This window comes from Syngnathus leptorhynchus, chromosome 11 (genome assembly GCF_054491065.1).
Source record: "Syngnathus leptorhynchus isolate UIUO chromosome 11, UIUO_Slep, whole genome shotgun sequence".
Taxonomy (NCBI): domain Eukaryota; kingdom Metazoa; phylum Chordata; class Actinopteri; order Syngnathiformes; family Syngnathidae; genus Syngnathus; species Syngnathus leptorhynchus.
In genome coordinates this window covers 11,872,746-11,896,025 of record NC_141205.1, presented here as the reverse complement: position 1 = coordinate 11,896,025, position 23,280 = coordinate 11,872,746, and the positions used below count along the sequence as shown (strand labels likewise).

Here is a 23,280-nt window from a genome sequence, read left to right as displayed (position 1 = left end):
GTAGCAACCTGACCCACCACAACTGCGTCCGGATTCTTCTCCCACCAAACTGTCATAAATCAGTCTATATGTGATTTCATGTTTTGTGGTTCCAAAACATCTGTCGGTCCCGTCATACAGAGTTTTGGTATTCATTTCGCGTCAGATGAGCAAGCCATCATTAAATCACCAGCCCAGACCTGCCGAGATACTCATTTTTACTGAGGTCATTGAACGCATCTGCCCTCCACACCTAATGGATGACAATGATCACGCAACAGTTTGGGTATGACAGACACTCGCTCCGTAGATATAATTGACATTTACAAATGTTAAATTAACATATACTTCAAGAAATATGGGTGTATTAAAACTTCTTCAAATCGTTTCATGAATTTAATTAAAATATGAATAAAATACATTTCACTTATGTTTTCAATTGGATAATTTTAATCCTTTTTTTTCTTACTGCTGTGTCGCCCGAATTTAATAAAGGCAATCAACATTTTTCACAAAAGTCAAAACTATATCGAAGTTTCAAAGGAGGACGAACATAAAACAATCAAGATGTCACAAAGAGTAGTCAAGAAAAGCTGTATCACTCTTCCGCGGTATTATGTGAGCCCAACCTGCACAAAAACATTTCAAAATAGCGTTATCTTATATAAACGATCTTTGTCCGAATGTTGACGTCATCCAAAGTGGTGTTGCCTTCACAGTCTCACCCTAAAATTGGACGTAACGCAGACCAATCAATAAGCAAGTCAAAGGCGTCGAGCGAAACGTCTGCAAATTCGTCACATAGCCTAGTCGCGGCTTTCAAGTCGCATGACACCGTTTAACTGTCTGCCAACGAACGGTCCAAAGTCATCGCGTTGTCCGCCTGAACGAGCCCGATAACTCGAACGCGAACATTCCGACTTCTGGAAAGCGACACGTGAACGCACCCAGCCAAGCCAGTCTCTCCGGCTTGGATCAACCCAAAAAAAATTCAGACCGAGTCGAGCTGTTCTTTGTGGAGGCAGCACCGCGCAGCGGCCCGCCTAGCCAACCAGTGTGCCCATAGTGCTCACGGCCCAAAGCAAGATGCCCACCACAGAGAAGGACCTGGCGGAGGACGCACCGTGGAAGAAGATCCAGCAGAACACCTTTACGCGCTGGATCAACGAGCACCTCAAGTGCGTCAATAAGAGGATCGTGGACCTGCAGCTGGACCTGGGCGACGGCCTGCGGCTCATCGCCTTGCTGGAGGTCCTCAGCCACCAGAAGATGCATCGCCGCTTCCACCCCAGGCCCAACTTCAGGCAGATGAAGTTGGAAAACGTCTCAGTGGCGCTCGAGTTCCTGGACAACCAGAACATCAAGCTCGTCTCCATTGGTGAGTCCTTCGTGGAACTCCAGAAAGTTCTACTAGAGGCGGCGTAGCCTACGGTTGCCCGGCCACGCTCGCTCGCTTGCTGTGTTTGGTTCACCTCTCGGCGAGTTTGTCACTTTGTGACAAGAACATAGGATGGGATCCTGTTTTGTTTTCAACCTTGTCACTTTTGCTGGAACTTAATGAGTCACGTGGAGTGCAAAGCGAACACCTCTTCTATTCGGTTCTAAATAAAGCTATGAAATGAATTGTTTGACTTGTGCACAACGGGCGATTTCATTGCGTTCGTTCACTTTGCTTTAAAGTGGGTGGCGCATTTATGAATGGAGTTTGGCACGTTTTGTGGTTGGGCGTGTGAATGAGATTGTAGCTTCTGCAAATTCATGTGTGTTTAAAGATTTAATAAAAAATAAAAATACATTAAATTAAATGATACTTCAAAATGTGTGGTTTTCCTCCACACACAAATCTAGTAAACCCTTGTAGTAAAATAGTTCCCTGAGGCAGTTTGAGGATTTGGGGGGATTTGCGTCGAGAGAAAAAAAACTATTATGATTTGTTTTACTTGATTAGTTTAGAAGAATGAAGTGGCTTTAAAAGACGATCATCTATTTATCTTGCTCAGATCTCAGTCTACCATTAATTTGTGAGAATGATTCCACATTTTTGGGTACCCTCATCATGACTGCTGGGTATATGAAAGGGGCGGGGCAAATCAAGACAATTGGACAATTGGTCACTCCCTATACAACAAAGCTAAGAGTTATCTTAGTTAGATTTAGTTTTATTATCAAAGTGGATAGACTGGACGAGCATGGCTTTGTTTGACTTTTTTGTTTGTAATTATATTCAGCTGTCTCAATGCATGCTGTCATTTGGACTTCAAACTGAGCACATTCATGCTGTGTCCAAAATCCAAATTCGCAGCTGCGTCCTCTCCAAAGGCTGTGGGTTGTTTTTTTTTTTTTACTGCGTGACGTCAATTCATCACAACTGTTCAATTAATTTATGGAGAATCGGCGTTGCATATGTTTAAATGAAAGGCAAATTTGATCCAAGGATCACTAAAAAAAAAGGAAAACATATTTTAGTTGTTTCTGTCCAGAGATGAATTGAAAAAATGACGTTTTAAAAGTTGTTCGGCACTACAAGAACATTTTAAGACAAGACTTTACAAGACTTGTTTTGAATCTCAATGCATTTTCAAGAAGCAAATGGAAAATTCATTGTGACGCGCCATAGTGCTAATGGACAAAGTGTTAATTGCGAATGTGTGTGCGTGGGTTTTCCATGTTAACATGAACTTTTAATAAGCTTTGACGTCTTATCTTCACGTCTGCTGCTACATTTCGCAGCTCAACAATTAAATAGGAAGGGGGAAAAAATGTTACACATGGTTTGTTGCTGCTGAATTGACAATAGCGAGACTGTCACTGTTTGGCATGGTGAAATGACCGTGTGTGCGTGAAAAAGGGTGTTGTCATGCACCCCTGGAGCCACCCCGTGTTGCGTCATGGTTGAATTATTTGCCTTGGGTGTGCACACGTTTTACAATCATAGCAATAATTGACCAAACAAAAGTTGTTCAATTAATGGCACTCTGACAGCGAAGAAAGGCACGAAGGCAAATTTGCCGGTTTCGGAGGTAGCTAGTGGCTGAGCCCTAATGACACCTCTGAAGATTGATGACCAGAAATGCGGGACAGGCTAATCCCATTGGCTAAAGCTAACATTACTTTTCTTCTTAAGGTTGTACGGTACATTTGCACATTAGCCTTCTTTAAGTTTTTTTTTAAGAATTTTATATTAGATCCTTATATAAAAGTTAGTAGGATTGTAGGTATATTGGATTTAGCATTCACAATTTACAATATTTACCTTTTTTTCTCCAAAATATACTGAAATTCTCGCAGTTAGTTTTCTTTAGTATGATGTCAACTCCCTCACATTAGAATCCTTATTTTTTAAAATCAGCACTCTGAAGTTAACGTTATGATCATCTTTATCAACTCTTACTTTAGTCGTGTTATTTAAACACTTCAAGCAGGATTTCTACCCCTGTGAACACACCTTGAATTCGTTGTGCGCGTGCGCGCACACACCCTAAGATAGCAATCGAGGTCAGAGTAGCAGGTTTGCTCCAGTTGTCATGGCAACACGACTAAACAAAGCACCCTATAGGCTGCTGGAATTCACTTCCCTGTAGTGTAAAATGTGGAATGGGGTCATTGTCACCATAAAGTTTATCTTTGTTAGCAAGTTAGCTAGCGACACTTAGTCATGACGGACTTTGTGCAGCCAACTAAGACGATTTTAGCGGCAGGAATATAGAAGCGCCAAAGTTTAGTTGACTTCAGTTCCTGCTGGGCTTCTTTTTTTTATTGTTTTTTTTTTTTGATGAGTGCCACATTAACTCGCTACATGTTATTCCTGCATTTATCAGTTATTTCCCTGGACTAGGCCTGCATCTGTGTTATTTTTTTCAAACAAAAGGCTTATTAAGCAATTGGCAAAGAAATTATAATTAAAAAATGTAATTGGCATCTTTAGAAAACATGTAAGTTTGATTTGGGACCCACAAGAAATTGGAGGTGTGAACACTTCAGAAGAATGCTAACACGTGCCAGTCATTTGAATACTAAAAAAAAGTAAAATTATTTTTCAAAGTGAAATTCAATGGTCCTTAGTGTGTCTTTGCTGTTATGAAAATGACTCATTGATACAAATTTGGGGTCAAGTGCATTGACTTTGGTGTGGCTTGCTTGCTTGCTTGCTGAAGGTATAAACTCAACACATGTTGTTCCAACAACGTCTGGTGACGACAAATACACGCACGCAGTCGGGTTCCTTTTCTGTGTACCGCTGATGGCACTGTTTTGGTGCTATGACGATCTTGTCAATGTTGTCACGTCGAGCACATTCAAGTATGACTGACCAAAGTTCATTTGGAACTGCGCACAACTGTTTAGCATCCTTAACAATGTGGTTTTATCTGAGCGCTAGTCATTGTGAATGATGCTAATGCGCTAACGCTAAGTCTTGTGGTGATGTCATCAAGTTTGTTTTTCTGGGTGTATGTTTACTTGAGGCATACATCTGTGTATGTTAGCAGGGGGTTGTGTGAGAATTGGGGGTTAGGTGGTTCCAGAGATGATGTCACTTTTGTGGAATGACACACACACACGCTCACACACGCATTGTAATAGCTGCACATCCTGTTTAGCGAGCGACCTGATCTTTTCCTCACTTTCAGTCAAGTCACTCAACTTTCCATAGTCAACTGTTTTGTCTTGTGACTTTAGCATCTCCATTTGTTCCCTTTTATCACCAAGCCTTACTTTAACAACCTTATATTACAACCCTGAAGCAATCTTCTTTGCTTACTTAAGCATCAATAGTAAGTAAGTATATTTTGGCACGCTTGTGCTAGTGTCCTAACCTAAGCACTGTCCTAACAAGTGAGTGCCATTCATTACTCAAGAACTTTGCATTAGCAGTAGCGCCTTAACTTAAGCACTGTCCTAATAAGTGAGTGCCATTACTCAAGAATTTTGCATTAGCAGTAGCATCTTATTTTAGGATGCTTATTTTAGCATAAATTAGCAGCCACCAGGGAAATATAACTTGCATGCACACACACAGATGCACAGGCTGCCCTGTAATTAACATGTACACACACACACAGTGATGTCATCACGTGCACATATAGTGTATCTGGAAGATTGCAAAAAGGTTGCTAACACAGTGTCAGCGCCCTTCTTGTATGACTTTCACCTTATCTCATCATCTCTCATTTTAACAGCTTTGTGTTAACGTCATTAACGTCAGCTTCCTCATGTTGGCATCCATGTGTGAAAGTCTTTTCTTCAGAAACACACTCTCAGCATCCTCAGCGCAGTGATTGGCCATTTTTGGATCATGACCCAAAAGTGGGTTGTAGACCTTGAGTAAAAAATGGCAGATATGTATTTCTATTCAGAGTTTTCCAGAACAACATACTAAGATCCCACATAGAACCAGCGTTCCACTTCTATGTGTACAGTGTTTTCTGTTTTTTTTACTCCACCCTGGCACTAGAAATCACAATATTGTCACATTAGCACAATTTAGCCCCGCCCACTGTATCCCAGTAGCAAGTGTTGACAAAGGCAGCTGGAGGCCGGCCATCAAACAACACCTGTTGCTATGGGAACTGCAACACATTAGTATAGGGAGAGAATATGTGTGTGTGTGTGTGTGGTGCAAAAGAAAGTGTGTGAGGGAGATTAGCTTGCACGTGTGCGTGTGTGTGTGTTTCTATAAAGGTGAAAAGTAGACCCAAAATGGCTGCTTCTTATCAGTGTGACACACCTTGCTTCCCAACGACAGGAAGTTGATCAGCAAAGAAAAAAATAAATCATTAAATGAGCACACTCAATGCTAGGGTTTGTACTTTACTATTTAGTTGGCAGCTTGCTTTTTCTTTTTTCTTTTTTGCGATCTTGAAGTTAGCATCATACGTTAGCATCCTTAAATATGCTCAATTTGACACCTTTACTTTAGCGTCCCTTAAAAAGCATCATTATTTGAACATGCCCAAATGAACACTCCACCCTGCCGCCCTTCAGCCGACCATTGATCAATGGAAATGAGGAAGGTGATGAAGAAGTCTCTATTGAATTCGATTTCATACTTCTACCGCTGTTGTTTTTTTTTTTTTCTCCATTTGCACATTCACGCTTGTCATATACTTGTACGTAAGCAAGAGGTTAGACTGACTTGAAAACACACACACACACACACACACACACACACACACACGCAGCAGTATCATATGAATGTAAGCAATCAATGTCATTTGTTGGGTGCAGACTCTAAAGCCATCGTAGACGGTAATCTGAAGCTGATTCTGGGTCTGGTGTGGACCCTCATCTTGCACTACTCCATCTCCATGCCCATGTGGGAGGGCGACGAGGAGGTCAAACAAGCGCGCTTTCAGTTTTTGTTTGGTGCCGTTAGCATCCCGTCTCCAACTTTTGGGATTTACCTTGCAGTCTGACTCCAAGACCCCCAAGCAGCGTCTTCTGGGCTGGATCCAGAACAAAGTCCCCGACATGCCCATCACCAACTTCCACCAGGACTGGAGGACAGGGAAGGCGCTGGGGGCCCTGGTGGACGGCTGTGCACCAGGTACGCTACAACCCCATTGCCGACAATCTTAAAGGGGGAAATCTTACTGTGTATGCGTTTGTTTGTTTTTTTGCAGGGCTGTGTCCAGACTGGGAGACTTGGGATCCAGTGAAGCCAGTTGAGAATGCCACAGAAGCCATGCAACTGGCTGACGACTGGCTGGGCATCCCGCAGGTTCCGTTCCCGCCGTTGCTGTAACACAAACACACATCCGCCCGCAGTGTTCACCCACATGAGTATGTGTGTTTTCAGGTCATCACCCCAGAGGAGATCATTAACCCACAGGTGGACGAGATGTCGGTGATGACGTACTTGTCTCAGTTCCCCAAAGCAAAACTGAAGCCCGGAGCACCGCTCAAACCCAAACTCAACCCAAAGAAGGCCCGAGCTTACGGACCAGGTAGTCCACATCCACGCCACGTTTCCAGATCTTTTCATGTCGTCGTGTTGATTTTCACCGCTCGAGTCGTTTGCCTGTTTTGGAGGAAATGAAACTTAGACTTCCCCCCGAGGTCCGACCGCTAGCTACTGGAAGCACCGGTGTGCCTTTACAATGACGGGAAGTGAGCGAGCGAGCGCCGAGTCGAGAACAATGAGCTCCTGACAGTGGTTAGCCTTGTGGTTTGCCCTCCACATCCCGAGAAGGAAATCCATCAAACCAACAGCACCAGCCGTGGTGGTGTTGTCAGATATGGACCTAAAAATCTGATTTTCAAAGAGTTGTTATCTTGAAGATGACCTGGGAATTGTTTGAAATTCTCCAAAAGAGGAAAAAAAAAAAAGAAATGTTGAATATTTGTGAACTTGTAATGCCGCGTGTGTCTTCAGGTATCGAACCGACAGGCAACCGGGTGCTCCGCCCCGCCTTGTTCACGGTGGACACGTTCAGCGCCGGGCAGGGTCTGGTGACAGTCTATCTGGACCAACCGGACGGCACCAGACAAGAGGTCAGCCGCCTTCCTTCCTCATTCTCCTTCCTCCTGAAATGATTGGGTCCACCAATCAGCAGATAACCTTTTTTTGTCCGTCCGTCTCAGCTCAAGGTGAAGCCCAACGATGCCAAGAGGACGTACGCCGTCTCCTTCGTGCCTCAAGTGGTCGGAACCCATAAGGTTGTCTCTTCCGTTTGGGCGAAGAAGCGCATCTTTTCACAACGTGCTAAAGGCGTCCTGACTTTGTGCTAGGTGACAGTTTTGTTTGCGGGGCAACCCATCCCCAAAAGCCCTTTTGAGGTGGGCGTGGACAAAGCGCTGGGCGACGCTTCCAAGGTGACACTGAAAGGACCGGGAATCGAACCCGTGGGCAATGTTACCAACAAGCCCACGCACTTTGACATCTACACCGCAGGTAATTCTTTTCAAACACAACGCATAGCAGAATTTGCTGGGGAAAAAAAAAAAAGCAGCTTGGGAGGCAACTCCGGTCGGTCTTGTCTTTTCAGGCGCAGGCACGGGAGACGTGACGGTGAGCATCAAAGACCCGCAAGGCCGAGACAACAGCGTGGAGGTCATGATGGAGGACAAGGGCGACAACTTGTACCGCTGCAGCTACCGACCCACGCAGGTCGGCCCGCACTCGCTGGCCGTCACCTTTGGGGGCGCCGCTGTGCCAAAGAGCCCCTTCGTGGTCGACGTGGGGCCAGGTGAGGACTGGCATTCAAATGTCCGCCGGATGATGAGGAGGGAGAATCTGATCATTTCAGCCCTGAAGTCGACTCCATCGTGATTGTGGCATATTTGACCAGTCTGTCAAGTTCCGAATCATTCAGCATTCCCGACTCCCCGCTCACTATATAGGATTAATCAATTATAGAGCGCCGTACTCCGACAGTAGTACAAAATGGCAAACGTCATTTACAGTAGCCAGCAAATATTCCATTCGCCCTTTTTGTTTTCCTTCAGCCTGCCTACCGGGGGCGTGCCGAGCAACTGGCCGCGGCCTGCAGGCGTCGGGTATGCGAGTGAAACAGGTGGGAGACTTCAAGGTGGACACCCGCAACGCCGGCAGTGGAGAACTCAAGATTCTCCTAAAAGATCCCAGTGAGTGGCCACCTTGACTCATTTTGAAAATTTGACACCAGGGAAAAGGTCACATCTTTTGAGCCCTTGCATCTCATGATCGGCCCGGACTTTGATTGTAAAGGGGGGGGGGGGGGATTCTCAAATTTGGCCCCACTGTCGGTCTGTCGGTTCGCCGTTTATGCCTACGCCAAAATAGTGCGTCTTATCTTTCAGACAGTAGCGAGGTGAGCGTGAAGCAGATCTCCAGTCAGGACAAAGTGCATGCCTTTGAGTATTGCCCACTCTCTACGGGCAAATACACCGTCTCCATTTCCTGGGCGGGGCAGCAAATACCCAAAAGGTGAGCGGCGCATGATGGCAAGAAAAAGCTGCCGCTGATGGCTTCAGGCCTAAGCCAGGTCTCATTTACGCACACAACCCAGCTCTGAGATTTGACCGTCTGAAACGGAGACATTGTGAAAGAAGCCCTTGTGTTGTTTCCTCAGTCCCTTCGAGGTCACCGTGGGTCCGGAAGCGGAGCCGCAACAGATCCGGGCGTGGGGACCCGGTCTGGAAGGGGGTGTCGTGGCTAAACCTGCCATCTTTGTGGTGGAGTCTGTGGGCAGTGATGTGGGAGTCCTGGGTGAGTCCAGATAGACACACAGATGATAAAAAAAAAGTCAATACGAGAGAAGGGGAAAAATGAGCCGGCCCGCTCGGCGCTCAGGTTTTGCCATCGAGGGTCCGTCCCAGGCCAAGATCGAGTGCGAGGACCAGAACGACGGCTCGTGCAACGTCCGCTACTGGCCCACCGAGCCGGGCGAGTACGCCGTCCACGTCACCTGCGACGACGACGACATCGAGCTCAGCCCCTTCATGGCCTACATCCTCCCCGATCGCCATAGCAACTACCCTGACAAGGTCAGCAGACCTGTAATTGTGCAATATGGCCAGATGCAATTTCACTTAACTGCTCTGAAAATGATTGACTATAAATAACATGTCTCTTCTTTATTCTGTGTATGCCTGTAACGTAGGCGGAATGACACTGTACAAGTAATGACTTGGCCTGCTAAAGGTTGGGAATAAGCTCCGCCCACTGAGATGCCACTGATACGTTATCGCCCATACCCGACAGGTTCAAGCGTTTGGGCCCGGGCTGGAGAAGAGCGGCTGCCTGATCCACCAGCCCACCGAGTTCACCATCAACGCCAAGGATGCTGGCAACGGACCACTCAAGATCATAGCGCAGGTATCGAGCTGGACGGATGGACAGTAGATAGACAGACAGACAGATGGATGAAGGTTATTCAGCACAGTCACCTTCTCGTTCCTTTGACAGGACGCCGAGGGTCTCCCCGTCGAGGTGAAGGTGCGCAGCAAAGTGGAAGGCCAGTACACGTGCTCCTACACGCCTGCCTCAGCCCTCAAGCACACGCTAGCTGTGTCCTGGGGAGGAGTCAGCATCCCCGGGAGCCCCTTCAGGGTAAGCAGCGGCCCCTCACAACCAGCGGGGGACTTCTCGAAAAACGGCAAGAAAGCCATCATTATCATCACGCGCGTCGTGGAGGGGCGGCGTTTTTTTAGCTTTTGAGCATTGAGGTGCACCGCTGTTCAACACGCTCCTGCTGCTGCTACGATGACCTGTAAACGGAGCTTAAAAATAGACTGAAAATGAAGGAGTTGAAGGGGGGGGGGGGTTGGAGTCCCCAAGATAATCAGGAGATGACGTCAAGGTGTGCGTCTTTACACATTTCAAACCATTCCACAATTTTATGAATGAACTTATGCCATCCTCAGGGAATAAGTGTACAATAATTTGCTATGGAAAAAGAAATGGTCAAAATAAAATGGCTTGAACGGGAATTGTGGTCTGTCCTTTTCTTAAAAAAGAATGACAACCACAAAATGGCAATAACATTGATGATTGGAAATGGAGCCATAGTAATCGTGCATTAGCGCCTGGACGTAAGTCAAACATTCAACATTTCAATTCTTTGCAATCATTCACATCGTCGGGGGACAATCGGAAATCAAAGTTTGCCGTTCTGATTTGTTTCTGTTGTCCACAAATTGATCCTTGATTGGGGTAAATTGATCAGATAGTGCACGCAAAACGTCACTAAAAAAAAGTGTTGCTAATGTCCTCAAATTGATCCTCAAATTGATCCTCGATTGGGGTCAATTGGTCAGATAGCGCACGCAAAATGTCACTCAATAAAGTGTCGCTTGTCTTCAGGTGAACGTGGGCAAAGGCAGCCACCCAAGTGAGGTCAAAGTGTTCGGCCCGGGAGTGGAGAGGACAGGACCCAAAGCCGGCGAGCCCACTCACTTCACCATTGACTGCTCCGGAGCGGGAGATGGTAACGGACACTAAAAGACAATTTGTGAATCTGCTCTCAAACCTCCTTCCTCGTTTGCGAGTAAATGCTGCTTAGCCAGAAAAGCCAGGGTCAATGAAAAAAAGGGGGGAAATCTTTTCCTGGCAGCTTCTCTCTCCTAGTCTGACCCGTTTCTGTTATCAGCAGTCTTTTCATTCCTGTTATTGTGGCAGTTCCATCGCTGCCATTGACTCTCAGACCTCCTGAATGTCTTCCGTTGTTTCCTCAGGTGACGTCAGCGTGGGCATCAAGTGTGACAGCAACATGGTGGGTGACCGGGAAGCCGACGTGGACTTTAACATCATCCCCAACGCCAACGACACCTTCACCGTCAAGTACATCCCGCCCACCGCGGGACAGCTCACCGTCAAAGTGCTCTTCACTGACAAGGTGGTCGCTCGCGCAAGTCTGCACACCTCTTGAAAGTGTCAATCTGGATGTGTTCACCATCATCCAATCACAGCCCCAAAATACGATCGCCCCCTCACACACACACACACACTTTTTTTTTTTTTTTTTTCCATGCCAGGGGTGTGTAAACTTTTGATATCCACCACATGCCCACCTTGACCTAGTTTTATACTGGTTCCATGTGTGTTTCCACCCAGGAAGTTCCCCAGAGTCCTTTCCTGGTGAACGTAGACCCCTCTCATGATGCCGCCAAGGTCAAAGCCGCGGGCCCCGGACTGGCTCGCACGGGTAAAAAAAAAAAAAAAAGACGTGCGTGATGACATCACTTCCTTTCGGGACATTGACATTGCGCCAGTGTCGTGTCTAGGTGTGGAAAGCGGAATACCCACCCACTTCACGGTCCTGACAAAAGGAGCGGGAAAGGCACCGCTGGATGTCACCTTCTCATCTCCCGTCGATGATTTTGACATCATCGACAACTATGACTACTCGCACACTGTCAAGTACACGCCGGTTGCCCCGGTAAGACTCATTGGCGCGCACGCATCATTAGTTGCCGGCATGACGACGTCGTGTGTCGTTAGAGCCACAGTCTGCCCAATCGTTTGTTCCTTGAAAGCCAAGTGAGGCCAAATCAATCTGATGCATGAAATTCAACTGCTCATTTTTTACTAAATGACATTTATATGGAATGCCATTTTTAACTGAGATATAAAAAAAAAATCATGTTTTAATCATATTTCCCATCTATTGACTGCCATTTTTAATGAGGTGATAGTTACTCCACATGATAATGCATTTTTAAAAAAATGTCTTCCAAACGATACATGTTCATGTGCTCAGGGCCCGATGAGCATCGGGGTGACGTTTGGCGGGGACCCCGTCGCAAACAGCCCCTTCGCCGTGGGCGTGGCGCAACGCCTGAACCTCAACAACGTGGCCGTTGACAATCTGGACGGACGTAAAATATCCTCATAAATTTCAATGAATCTTTTCAGCAGGATGAAAAAATTCATGTTTGGGTGTGTTTTAGGTGTGGAGGTGGGCCAAGCACAGCACTTCCTGGTTAACACCAAGGGAGCCGGAGGACAAGGACACCTGGAGGTTGAGGTGGTGAGTGTCATCTAAATCTCTTAATCCATCCTAATCTTATTTATTGATCCTAATGTCTTTTTTTTCTGTCCTAATCCATCGGTAGTTATTGATATTTAACTGTCCACTCTCATCTGTTTGATGTATTTGTTGTTGTGGACTCATTCGGCCATGCGACTTTGTTTCTTAGCTGAGCCCCAGCCAGCGGCACGTGCCATGCAAAGTGGAGCCAGTGCCTGGGAAAGCCGACGTGCATCTGGTGGATTACACCCCCACGGAAGAGGGGGTGTACGCTGTCAATGTGTCCTATGACGGACACCCCATCGCGGGGAGCCCCTTCCCAGTGGAGGGCCTGCTGCCTCCGGATCCCAGCAAGGTACCAAATCACCAACCAACAACTATCTGTCTTCCACTGCCATTAACAATCTGGACAAAATGTGGGTTCTCCATTTCCATCTAGGTGAAGGCCCACGGTCCAGGTTTGAAAGGAGGCTTTGTTGGGAACCACGCCGAGTTCACCATAGACACCAAAGGGGCCGGCACAGGTGGTTTGGGTCTGACGGTGGAGGGACCCACCGAGGCCAAAATCGAGTGCTCGGACAACGGGGACGGGACCTGTTCCGTCTCCTACCTGCCCACGGAACCCGGAGAATATCTGGTCAACATTCAGTTCGAGGAGGTCCACATCCCGGGCTCGCCCTTTCGAGCAGACATCCACTGGCCTTTTGATCCGAGCAAGGTGGTGGCCACTGGGTTGGGCCTGAGCAAGGCGAAGGTGAGAGAGAGAGAGAGAGAGAGAGAGAGCCTCAACTGGATTGATCTGAATTATTGGACATGTCAAGATCAACATTTGTGCACGCAGGTGGGAGAGGCCAATGTGGTCTACGTTGACTGTTCCCATGCTGGACGTGGTCAACTCAGCCTGGAGGCTGTTCCAGACCCGTCTTCTGCCTCCGCACCTGCAGGTTTGACACAATTGAAAACCTAGCTCTGTGTGTTTCTGTGACTTGGGTTTCCCTTCTGTTCATTTTTTTTTTTTGCCGCAGCCGGTTTAGGTAGGCAACAGACTTGGGCTGCGAATCCTTTACCTTGTTTGCTTTGTTTGAATTTCTGCCGCACCCATTGATCTTCAATCTTTTGTATATTCTGCTGGTTTCTAAACACGGTTGTATATCAAAAATCTGTCTTTGTTTAAATACTGTTCACTGTTCATCAAAAATGAATACGAAGGATAATTTAATCATTATTTACCATCAATTACTTCAATGGACCTGAGTGAGTGTTCAAATGAGATACTGGTTTGGTGTGGGTCAGAAGGCATCCAAAGTGTCTGTCTTTTTTCTTTTAGATCCAACTGAGAAGGCTCGCCATTGATCCAAGCGAATCCATCTGAATGAAAATCCCAAAATAAAAAGGGAAACAAAAAAACTATCTCCGTGAGATAGCTAACAATAACGGCCGAACAATCGCATCAAAGGATATCACAATGTCAAAACGCCTGATCGCCCGAACAATCGCATCAAAAGATATCACAATATCGACGCAATATCAAAAATCAATATCAAAAAAAGATTCACAATCTGTTGTACTTTTTTTATTTATCATTATTTTTTTTTTGTAATCGATTTCTCTCACTGTGTTCCGCTATCCGCTCCGTCCTAGCCTCGGCCTACCCGTCCGTTCCCTCTCAAATCAGCCAGTCTCTCGGTAGGAAGTGGGACATTCTCTCGAACGAGCAGTTCCGTTTTTTCTCGGCTTTTGATTGGCTAAGTAGTCATCGCTCCATTTTATGAGGGTTATAGCCGTGTTTCTCAACTATTTGTTCCAGGTGTGAAAGCAACGACGGAAGTGATGGACAACAAAGACGGGACATACGCGGTCACCTACGTTCCTCTGACCTCGGGAACATACGCTCTGCTGCTCAAGTACGGCGGCAAAGCCGTTCCCGGTTTCCCTGCCAAGGTGAGGGTGGTCCCAGCCATCGACGTCTCCCAAGTCAAAGTGTCTGGCTGCGGAGTGGACGGACAAGGTACGCAATTAATTGCCCGCTCGCTGACGCCGGTGTCCCGCCTGGATGGTCAACGTAAAGCCCGCCCTTCCTCCCTCCCTCCCTCATTTGCCCCGCAGGTGTCTTCAGAGAAGCCACCACCACGCTTACGGTGGACGCTCGTCCTCTGAGCCGGAAGGGTGGGAACCGCGTGAAAGCCGAGGTCAGGAACCCGTCTGGGGCTCTGACGGATTGCGTGGTCAAAGACAATAAGGACGGGACGTACAGCATCGAATACACGCCATATGAAAACGGTAATGCAACGGGAAAATGCTTAAGACGACAAACGGCTACTGGTGGCATCTAAAAATGGTCATGCGCTAAACTTTGGTCCACAATTAGATTTCCTCTGTAGCCCATTTAGTCAGCCGACTTGTCGGGGCCTGAAACTTTTGTCCCTAAATCCTTTGCACATGGTACGTCCAATTGTCTTTCAGGTGAGCACAGTGTCCAGATTCTCTACGAAGACACGCCAGTTCTACAGAGCCCGGCGAGGGTTTGCGTGTCTGACGGCTGCGACCCCAGCAGAGTGATGGCCACGGGGCCGGGCCTCAACAAGGGCCTGACCGATAAAACCAACTCCTTCAACATCATTACCAGGTAAAGGCGCTTACACGCCGATGGGGTGCGCCAAGCCCGTCTTGGTCTAAGAAAAGTGCTACTTGTAGGGGGGCAGGCACTGGTGGTCTTGGCATCACCGTCGAGGGTCCGTCGGAGTCCAAGATGGCGTGCAAAGACAACAAAGATGGTAGCTGCAGTGTGGATTACATTCCCTTCACGCCAGGCCTCTATGACGTCAACATCCTCTATGGAGGAGAGCACATCCCCGGTGAGTTAGGCAGGAAACTTCTCATGTTTTGATCAACTTGACAAAAGAGGAACATCTGAAGTACTTTCAAAATCAACTCTCTATTTTGGCTTTTAGGAAGCCCTTTCAAAGTTCCAGTCGAGGACCTTGTAGAACCTAGTAAAGTGAAGGTTTACGGGCCGGGAGTGGCCCCGGGGGTTCGGGCTAACATCCCGCAGATGTTCACGGTGGACTGCAGCGAGGCAGGCCTGGCACCGCTCGTGGTGGCTGTGCGCACCCCTAAAGGCTTGTCAGAACCTGTGGAGGTGTTGGACAATAGGGACAGCACCCACACAGTGTCCTACACGCCCTCTGTGGAGGGCGCCTACTCGGTGGTTGTACAGTATGCTGAGGAGGACATTCCCAGAAGGTACTGCATGTGGAACTGCTTTGAATTTTTCATCTGCTTGTTGTGCATTCATCTTGCAACTTTTTTTTCTTCCCCTTTTATAGTCCGTTCCCCGTTCAAGTGCTTCCCACCCACGACGCCCATAAAGTACAAGCCAGCGGCCCCGGGCTGACCAGCAAAGTTCTCGCCAGCTTCCCCGTTGAGTTCAACATCAACGCCAAGAAAGCCGGACAGGGACAACTGAGCGTGCTCATCACTGTCAGTACTTCACACATGTCGAGTTGCATTGATTAGAAAATCCACCGCAAGCAACCGCTGTCTGTCTGTGCTGTCTGTCTTAAGGACCAGGACGGCAAACCCAAGCTGCCCACGATCCACGACAACGGAGACGACACGTACAACGTATCGTACGTGCCCGACCGAGCGGGTCGCTACACCATCGTCATCAAGTACGGCGGCGACGACATCCTGGACTCGCCTTACAAAGTCCAAGCCGTGGTGACGGGAGACGCCAGCAAGTGCACCACGACCGGTGCGTCACTAGCAAATACCACGTGTAGCGTTTTAGAATGACCTTTCTTTGCATCTTCTTGAAAGGTTGACTGTTTTCTGTCATTAGTTTGCAATATTAGCTTTAACGTTGCTGCTAACTTTCCTTTTTTCAATGCCAGCCTGTTCAACTTTGAAGGCTCGCTACATGTCATGTTCTAGCTAATGTTGAAGCTAACGGTAAAGTTCAAGTTGATGGAAATATGCTAACAACGTTATCGCTAATGTTGACTCTAACACTAAAGTTCAAGTTGATGGAAGATGGTTCAAACTAACATTGGAAGCCAATGTGCTATGTACATCAGGGCCTAAAGTGGACCCAAGAGGGGAAGTGGATCAGGAGCTGTTCCTCCTGGTCAACACCAAGGGTGCGGGCAAAGGCAAAGTGAACTGCGTGGTGGTCCGGCCCAACGGCAGCGAGGTGGACGCCGCAGTGAAGGACAACCAGGATGGAACTTTCGACGCTTTCTGCACGCTACAGGAGCCCGGCGACTACATTATGTTCGTGCGTTTCGGTGGGCAGCACATCCCCGGCAGTCCCTTCAAAGTCAAGGTATGGAAAGCAGCCGGAAAGCCGTACCGCGCTCCCAGCCTAGCATTTTTTGTCCCCTGCACATACGAAAGAATTAGCACCGCAGCCCTTTGATGCAGCAAAATAAAGTTGGCTGTCAGCTTTTCAAAGCTTCCTGTGGTGTCCTCAGGCGACCAATGAGGTCCCCGCCATGCAAGAACTGACGTCAATCCAGCAGCAAGGTGCTCCACCAGGACTTGGCTTTCAGCCCTGGGTAAACGCGCACACGCACTCCTTCCAACTCGCTCGACCGCTCTCCTTCCATCTTTACGGTTCATTTGCATGAACCAATTGGAATGCAGCTTGCTTGTCAGGTCGGTCGCCATGGTGACGGCTGTCTGCGTGCGCACACTTTGGCTACGACGCGTCTTGTGATGCCGCTTTCTATCACTGGCCAATGAGATGGTCGTATTTGTTGAGTGACATTCACTGTTCCTCCCCCTCAGGTGACGTCAGAAGAGCTCGGCAATGGCATCGGCGGTGGCGGCGGCGGCAGCGCATTCCGACCCTTCCACATGGTCATTCCTTTCGCCTTTAAGAGGGGACAAGTCACCGGTAGAGAGACGCATGCATGAATGCATTGAAAATGTTTTGGAAAAGTCTTTTAAAAAAAAAAATAAAATGTGTCTCTTGCCATATGTCTTTCAGGCCAGGTTCTGATGCCATCGGGAAAGTCTGCTCAGCCGCTGATTACGGACAACCTGGACGGGACGGTCACTGTGCAGTACTCTCCCACCGAGGCCGGCCTGCACGAGATGCACATCAAGTATAACGGAGTGCACATTCCAGGTATGGAAGGATCGTATTTTTCACACCAAAAGGCAAATTCATCAATTGATCCATATACACTGCTCAAAACAATTAAGGAACAGTTTTTTTTTTATCAGGGTATGGCATGAATTCAATGATAAGGTTTTGGTCAGGCACGTGGCAGTGTTAATCACTTTCAGTTGCATTGGTGTTGATGGAATTAACAACAGGTACACACGAGATGGTCCCCAAAACAGGACTGCTTTTGCAGGTGGAGGCCACATTGTTGACTGAAACTCTCAGTTTACTGTCAAACTAATGAGAAAATTCCCTCCTATGTAATGAAAATATATGTGTGTGTGTGTTGCTGTTGCAGAGTCCCCTCTTCAGTTCTACGTGAACCACTCCAGTAGTCCCAGTGTGACGGCCTACGGCGCAGGCCTCAGCTACGGCGTGGCTAATAAGACTTCGGTCTTCACCGTCAACACAGAGGACGCGGCTGAAGGTATCGGGCCACAAATCATCACTGACAAGTTAGATGATCAAAGTACACCTTTTAACGCTCTGGTGTCCCTCAAGGCTGAAGACTGAAACCACTGCTTGTTTCTTTCAGTGGTGTTTTTTCTTTGCTGCTAATGTTGTTGGCCGCTCTGCATGCGTCCAGGTGGCCTGGACCTGGCTATCGAGGGTCCGTCCAAGGCGGAGATCACCTGCCTGGACAACAAGGACGGCACGTGCAGCGTCAGCTACCTTCCCACGCTGCCGGGAGACTACTGCATCCTGGTCAAGTACAACAACAAGCATATTGCCGGCAGCCCATTTACCGCCAGGATCACGGGTTTGTACCGTGCCGACTATTTGGGCAGAATAGAAAAAAAAAAAGTTTCCAAAGAAAATAGTGTTTTACATACGCCACAGAGGACAAACAACGGCGCTCGCAGGTGAAATTGGGCTCGTCGGCCGACTTCTTCCTGAACATCGACGAGACGGACTTGAGTCTCCTCAGCGCCGGCATCGCGGCGCCGTCGGGGCGCGAGGAGCCCTGCCTGCTCAAGAGGATGGCCAACAACCACGTGGGCATTTCCTTCATCCCCCGCGAGGTGGGCGAGCACTCGGTCAGCATCACCAAGAACGGATGCCACGTGGCCAACAGCCCCATCTCCATCATGATCGTGCAATCTGAGATCGGAGACGCCGGGCGCGTTCGGGCCTACGGTGACGGCCTGGTTCAAGGGAGCACCTTCGCTGACACCAGCTTCATGGTGGATACGCGCGACGCCGGTAAGATGGCCGCCGCCGAGGTAGGGAACCTCTTTGACAAAGTGACATCATGCTGACATATTACGTTAAGGTTACGGTGGGCTGGCGCTAGCCATCGAGGGTCCGAGCAAGGTGGACATCCAGACGGAGGACATGGAAGACGGCACGTGCCGCGTCTCCTATTGCCCCACTGAGCCCGGAAACTACATCGTCTCCATTCGCTTCTCTGACAAGCCCATTCCAGGTACCAAGGAAACAGCCAGATGAGCTCCACTGGCCACTTTTTCTCCTTTTTGGTCTTTTAGGGTTTTTTTTCAAGTGAATTATGTCAAAGAGTAATATTAGGAGGTGGAGTCCCGCAGGATCCATTGCATGTTTGTTTTAATTCTGATATGCCAGTCATGGAATTGAAGACCTTTTGCGCTTCTGTGTCGGACAGGAAGTCCATTCACCGTGCAGGTGACAGGCGAAGGTCGAATCCGGGAGAGCATCACCCGCAAACAGAGGGCAGCACCCGTTGCAGACGTGGGCAGCGTCTGTGACCTCAGCCTCAAGATACCAGGTACCTAAATGACAGATCTTTCGAAGATGCAAATAAAAGGAATACTTTGTCAGCCAAGGATTGAGTTGTGTTAAAATGTAACATTTTTTGGTGTATGAACCACACCAACAACCATGAAAGTTGACATGTTACTATGAAGCAACGTTTTCTTCAATTCATGTCTTGCTTTCCTTCCTTCCCGACCTTCCTTCCTTCCTTCCTTCCTTCTTCCCTTCCCGAATTTCTCTCCACAATTTGCTTTCTGGTCTCTCTATCATCATCTTCATGTTCATCTTCTTCCAGTGCGCTGCTTCTTCTTCTTGACCTTGTGTCGCTCCTTACTTCCTGGCATCTCTTTTTCTTCTCACTTCTGCGGAGTCCGCCGATGTTCCAGTGGGGAAATGGCCGAGGTTTGCTGCCAATGTTTTATTCAACAGTCTGCTCTAGTTCACCCTCTTCTCCCTCATAAATGCTCAAAACTGGATTGGATTTTAAAAAAAGTCAAACCATGATAAGCATACATAAACAACAAACAATGCAATTATGTTTTTTATAATAATAGATAGAAAATGTGAACAACATTGCTCAAATTGATGTATGCTTAAATTTGGGACATTTATTTCCTTGCCCTCCACACAAAAAAACATGAATGAACACAAAATGACATCCAATGGACTCATTTACTTGTGTTTTTGTCGGCAGCGCTGGACATGCGCGATGTCGCATCCGAGGTCACGTGCCCGTCGGGCGCCGTTCAGCCTGCTCAGCTGGTTGCCGCGGGCAACGACACATACTGCGTGCAGTTCGTGCCCACCGAGATGGGCGTGCACAGAGTGAGCGTTCGCTACCGGGGCACCCACGTGCCGGGCAGCCCCTTCCAGTTTACTGTGGGGCCGCTGGGCGAGGGCGGCGCCGCCAAGGTCAAAGCGGGAGGCCCTGGACTGGAGCGAGCACTGGTGGGAGAGCCAGGTACGCAGCCAACCCTGAAAGGAGAGTTGACCTTTTGGTGTGAAGCGACCGACCTCTTTGACGGAATCTCCACTTCTAGATTGCCAGTGCAAAGTTGGCCCTCTTGGTTTCTTTGTCTTCAATGAGGCCCCACTCACTCCATTATTGTGTCTGCAGCCGAGTTCAGTATCTGGACTAGAGAGGCCGGCCCCGGGGGCCTGTCTGTGGCCGTGGAGGGTCCCAGCAGGGCCGAGATCTCCTTTGACGACCGCAAAGATGGATCCTGTGGCGTTTCCTACGTGGCGCAGGAGCCCGGTAGATAAACAACACACACACACACACACACAAACACAAGAAAAAAAGAAAAATCTTTGATAGCCTTTTTGTGTGCGACACCAATGTGGTTCTCCAGGCGACTATGAAATTGCCGTCAAGTTCAATGATCAGCACATCCCTGACAGTCCCTACCTGGTCCGCGTGGCGGCCTCCACCTACGACACCCCACGCATGATCGTCACCGGACTTCAGGTGGGCTGCCGACGTCGGTTAACATGAATACAAAAAAAACTTGAATGTAATCCCAAACGCGCATTTGCAGAAGTCCGGTCTGAAGTTGAATCAGCCGTCGGCCTTCACCGTGTCAATGGAAGGAGCTAAAGGAAAACCGGAGGCCAAGGTCACCAGCCCCTCTGGAGCTCAGGAGGAGTGTGCCGTCAAACATCTGGAAGAAGGTGCGTCGACCTCGCGTGTGTGTGTGCGCGCGGTCGATGTACCTTGCGTGCACCACAAAGACCCGCCTTGCCCTCCATCCCAGACAAGTACTCGATCCACTTCATCCCCCGGGAGCGAGGTCTCCACTCGGTGGACGTCAAGTACGGGCCCCAGGGCCGTGTGACTTCCTTCAGCGTTATGGTGGGGTCGTCCGAACAGGCTGGAGGAGCCGCGCTGGTCTCGGCGTACGGTGGCGGACTGGAGAAAGGCACCACAGGTTTTGAAATCTTCCTTTCGCCATCTTCCAGTATTCCGAAAGAAAATAATCAGAGTTTGTCAAGAAATAAAAGCAATGACATATTCCAGACATATTGATAGGTGATTTATCTACACAGGTTTTGAGTGTGCGTGCTTCTCGCCGGCAGGTGTCCAATCGGAGTTTATCATCGACAACACGATGGCGGGGCAGGGCGCAGTGGCCGTCACGGTGGAGGGCCCGTCCAAAGTTCAGATGGAGTGCCTGGAAGTGGCGGAGGGCTACAAGGTGCTCTACACGCCGCTGGCGCCCGGCAGCTACGTCATTGCCGTCAAGTACGGTGGACCTCACCACATTGCCAGCAGCCCCTTCGTGGCTAAAGTCACAGGTCGGCACGCTCTTTCGCTCCTCTTCTAGTTTATGCCTTTAGCTCTCGTCACGCGACGCCATCTTCCATCTTTTGGTCTTAGCCAGCATCCTCTTTCAGGTCCTCCATTGGTGAACGTGACCGACACCAGCGTTTCGTCGACACTGACCCTTGAACCCTCTGTGGAAGCGTCAGTGCTTAGCAGCAGCGGCGGCGGCAGCAGCGGCGCGTCTTTGCAGAGCGCCACGGGCGGGTCGGCCGCCTCGGACGCCAGCAAAGTGCTGAGTCGAGGCACGGGCCTGAGCAAGGCCTACGTGGGTCAGAAGAGCAGCTTCTCGGTGGATTGCAGCAAGGCCGGTGAGTCACTCAATCTGAAAGGGGCCTGCTCTTCTTTTGATACATGCTGTCTGATATAAAATGATATCATACGCCTCCACCAGGTAAGAACATGTTGGTGGTCGGCGTGCACGGTCCCCAAGTTCCCTGCGAGGAGGTCCTGATCAAGCACTTGGGCGACCTGCACTACAATGTCAGCTACGTGCTGCGCGAGCGCGGTGACTACGTGCTGGTGGTCAAGTGGGGCGAAGACCACATCCCTGGCTCGCCCTTCCACGTTGTCGTGCCCTGATGTGGCCGGTTCTGGTGTCCAAAGTGTGGTGCGGGGCCCCTTTTGCGGCTCATTTCCCCCTTTCTTTTTCTTTCTATATTTAAAATGTGGGATTACAACGATCGTCGTCACAACACTATGCTAATTATGCTAATTTATTTTAGCATTGATTTTTTGTTGTTGTTGTTGCTGTTAATATATTTGACATTTTGATCTACAGCGCTGAAGAAGAGTAATGAGGCCAAAAAGTAGTCAACCATTTTGGGGGGCATTTTGACCATGCATTTTGTACAGTAGTACCTTTTGAACCAACAAGGAGAATTTTAGCAGGCAGCTAATAATTCTTTGCAAAAGACTGCGCAAGCCATTTTTTGAAGTTTATTCTAAAACTCAACATACAATAAAACCAGTTTCAATGTTGCAGGAGTTATAACGCTAACTGATGTGATTGAAGACAAAAGGTGCACGATATGTAGACAAAAAATATACTCATATTTTCATAATCTGCAAAAACCCAACAACACATTCTCATTTTGAAACAATGCTAAAAATGTTGCTAAAAATGTCATATAAACTGGAATGCCTTTTTAGCTCCAAATATTGCCAAAACTGGAAACATCTTGTGACGTGTCACACTCCAGTCCAGCAGGGAGAAGCGTAAAACGCCATGTGAGCTAGCTTTTGTTGGGCTCGCTTAGGGGACTACTAATGTTTTACGTCTCCCACAATCCTTTTGCTCCGGCTGTGAACGCTGTTTACTTTAATGTCGCGGAGTGGTTTCAGCTCGTCTTGTCCCATTTGAATGTTGCCTTCTCATGTGTCACTATGTACATTTGATCATTAAAATGAACTGATTACTAAGTGGGGTTTTTTTTTTTTTCATTCATAGTTTAACCAAGAAAATGCATCGACATTTATTTATTACAAAATGCCTTTGTTTGTTTTTAAGATTTCTCTGGAAAACAAACCCAACATTTTTTTTCAAGCGAGTGCGATACACGTTGCGAAGCTAATCAATGACTACAGATATTTCTTTTCTGAAAAATAAACCCAACTTCCTGGAGGAACAT

The 23,280-nt window shown here is 48.2% G+C and overlaps 1 protein-coding gene across 3 annotated transcripts; it reads left to right on the top strand.

Moving 5' to 3' along the window:
* Positions 1 to 756: 756 nt before the first annotated feature.
* flnba (filamin B a) lies at positions 757 to 23,071 on the top strand. Of its 3 annotated transcripts, none has more exons than XM_085923245.1 (48): positions 757 to 1,357; positions 6,205 to 6,311; positions 6,388 to 6,523; positions 6,600 to 6,697; positions 6,776 to 6,923; positions 7,352 to 7,470; positions 7,561 to 7,635; positions 7,708 to 7,870; positions 7,965 to 8,165; positions 8,425 to 8,562; positions 8,758 to 8,884; positions 9,030 to 9,166; positions 9,251 to 9,444; positions 9,662 to 9,775; positions 9,866 to 10,009; positions 10,763 to 10,886; positions 11,134 to 11,294; positions 11,513 to 11,603; positions 11,683 to 11,837; positions 12,159 to 12,276; positions 12,349 to 12,428; positions 12,598 to 12,783; positions 12,868 to 13,182; positions 13,270 to 13,372; positions 14,236 to 14,436; positions 14,535 to 14,708; positions 14,892 to 15,054; positions 15,123 to 15,283; positions 15,380 to 15,671; positions 15,755 to 15,908; positions 15,993 to 16,182; positions 16,505 to 16,752; positions 16,901 to 16,984; positions 17,217 to 17,325; positions 17,419 to 17,559; positions 17,897 to 18,025; positions 18,185 to 18,358; positions 18,439 to 18,801; positions 18,872 to 19,024; positions 19,220 to 19,342; positions 20,024 to 20,290; positions 20,447 to 20,584; positions 20,682 to 20,797; positions 20,868 to 21,000; positions 21,084 to 21,257; positions 21,406 to 21,624; positions 21,724 to 21,960; positions 22,044 to 23,071. In XM_085923245.1, exons 1-48 carry the CDS (start codon positions 1,066 to 1,068, stop codon positions 22,229 to 22,231), a joined length of 7,857 nt encoding a protein of 2,618 aa, XP_085779371.1. In that variant the 5' UTR covers positions 757 to 1,065; the 3' UTR covers positions 22,232 to 23,071. The 3 variants fall into 3 exon arrangements, with proteins under 3 accessions (XP_085779371.1, XP_085779370.1, XP_085779372.1); XM_085923244.1 differs by having other exon boundaries at positions 11,671 to 11,837; XM_085923246.1 differs by lacking the exon at positions 757 to 1,357 and adding an exon at positions 2,089 to 2,301 and having other exon boundaries at positions 11,671 to 11,837.
* The last annotated feature ends 209 nt before the right edge of the window (positions 23,072 to 23,280 follow it).

Bases quoted from the DNA above. Each gene is read 5' to 3' on its own strand.
- flnba (XM_085923244.1), top strand. From the start codon at position 1,066: ATGCCCACCACAGAGAAGGACCTGGCGGAGGACGCACCGTGGAAGAAG. The intron at 11,604-11,670 runs GTAAAAAAAAAA...ACATTGCGCCAG, and splicing joins CCCCGGACTGGCTCGCACGG to TGTCGTGTCTAGGTGTGGAA. The intron at 21,001-21,083 runs GTGCGTCGACCT...CCTCCATCCCAG, and splicing joins CGTCAAACATCTGGAAGAAG to ACAAGTACTCGATCCACTTC.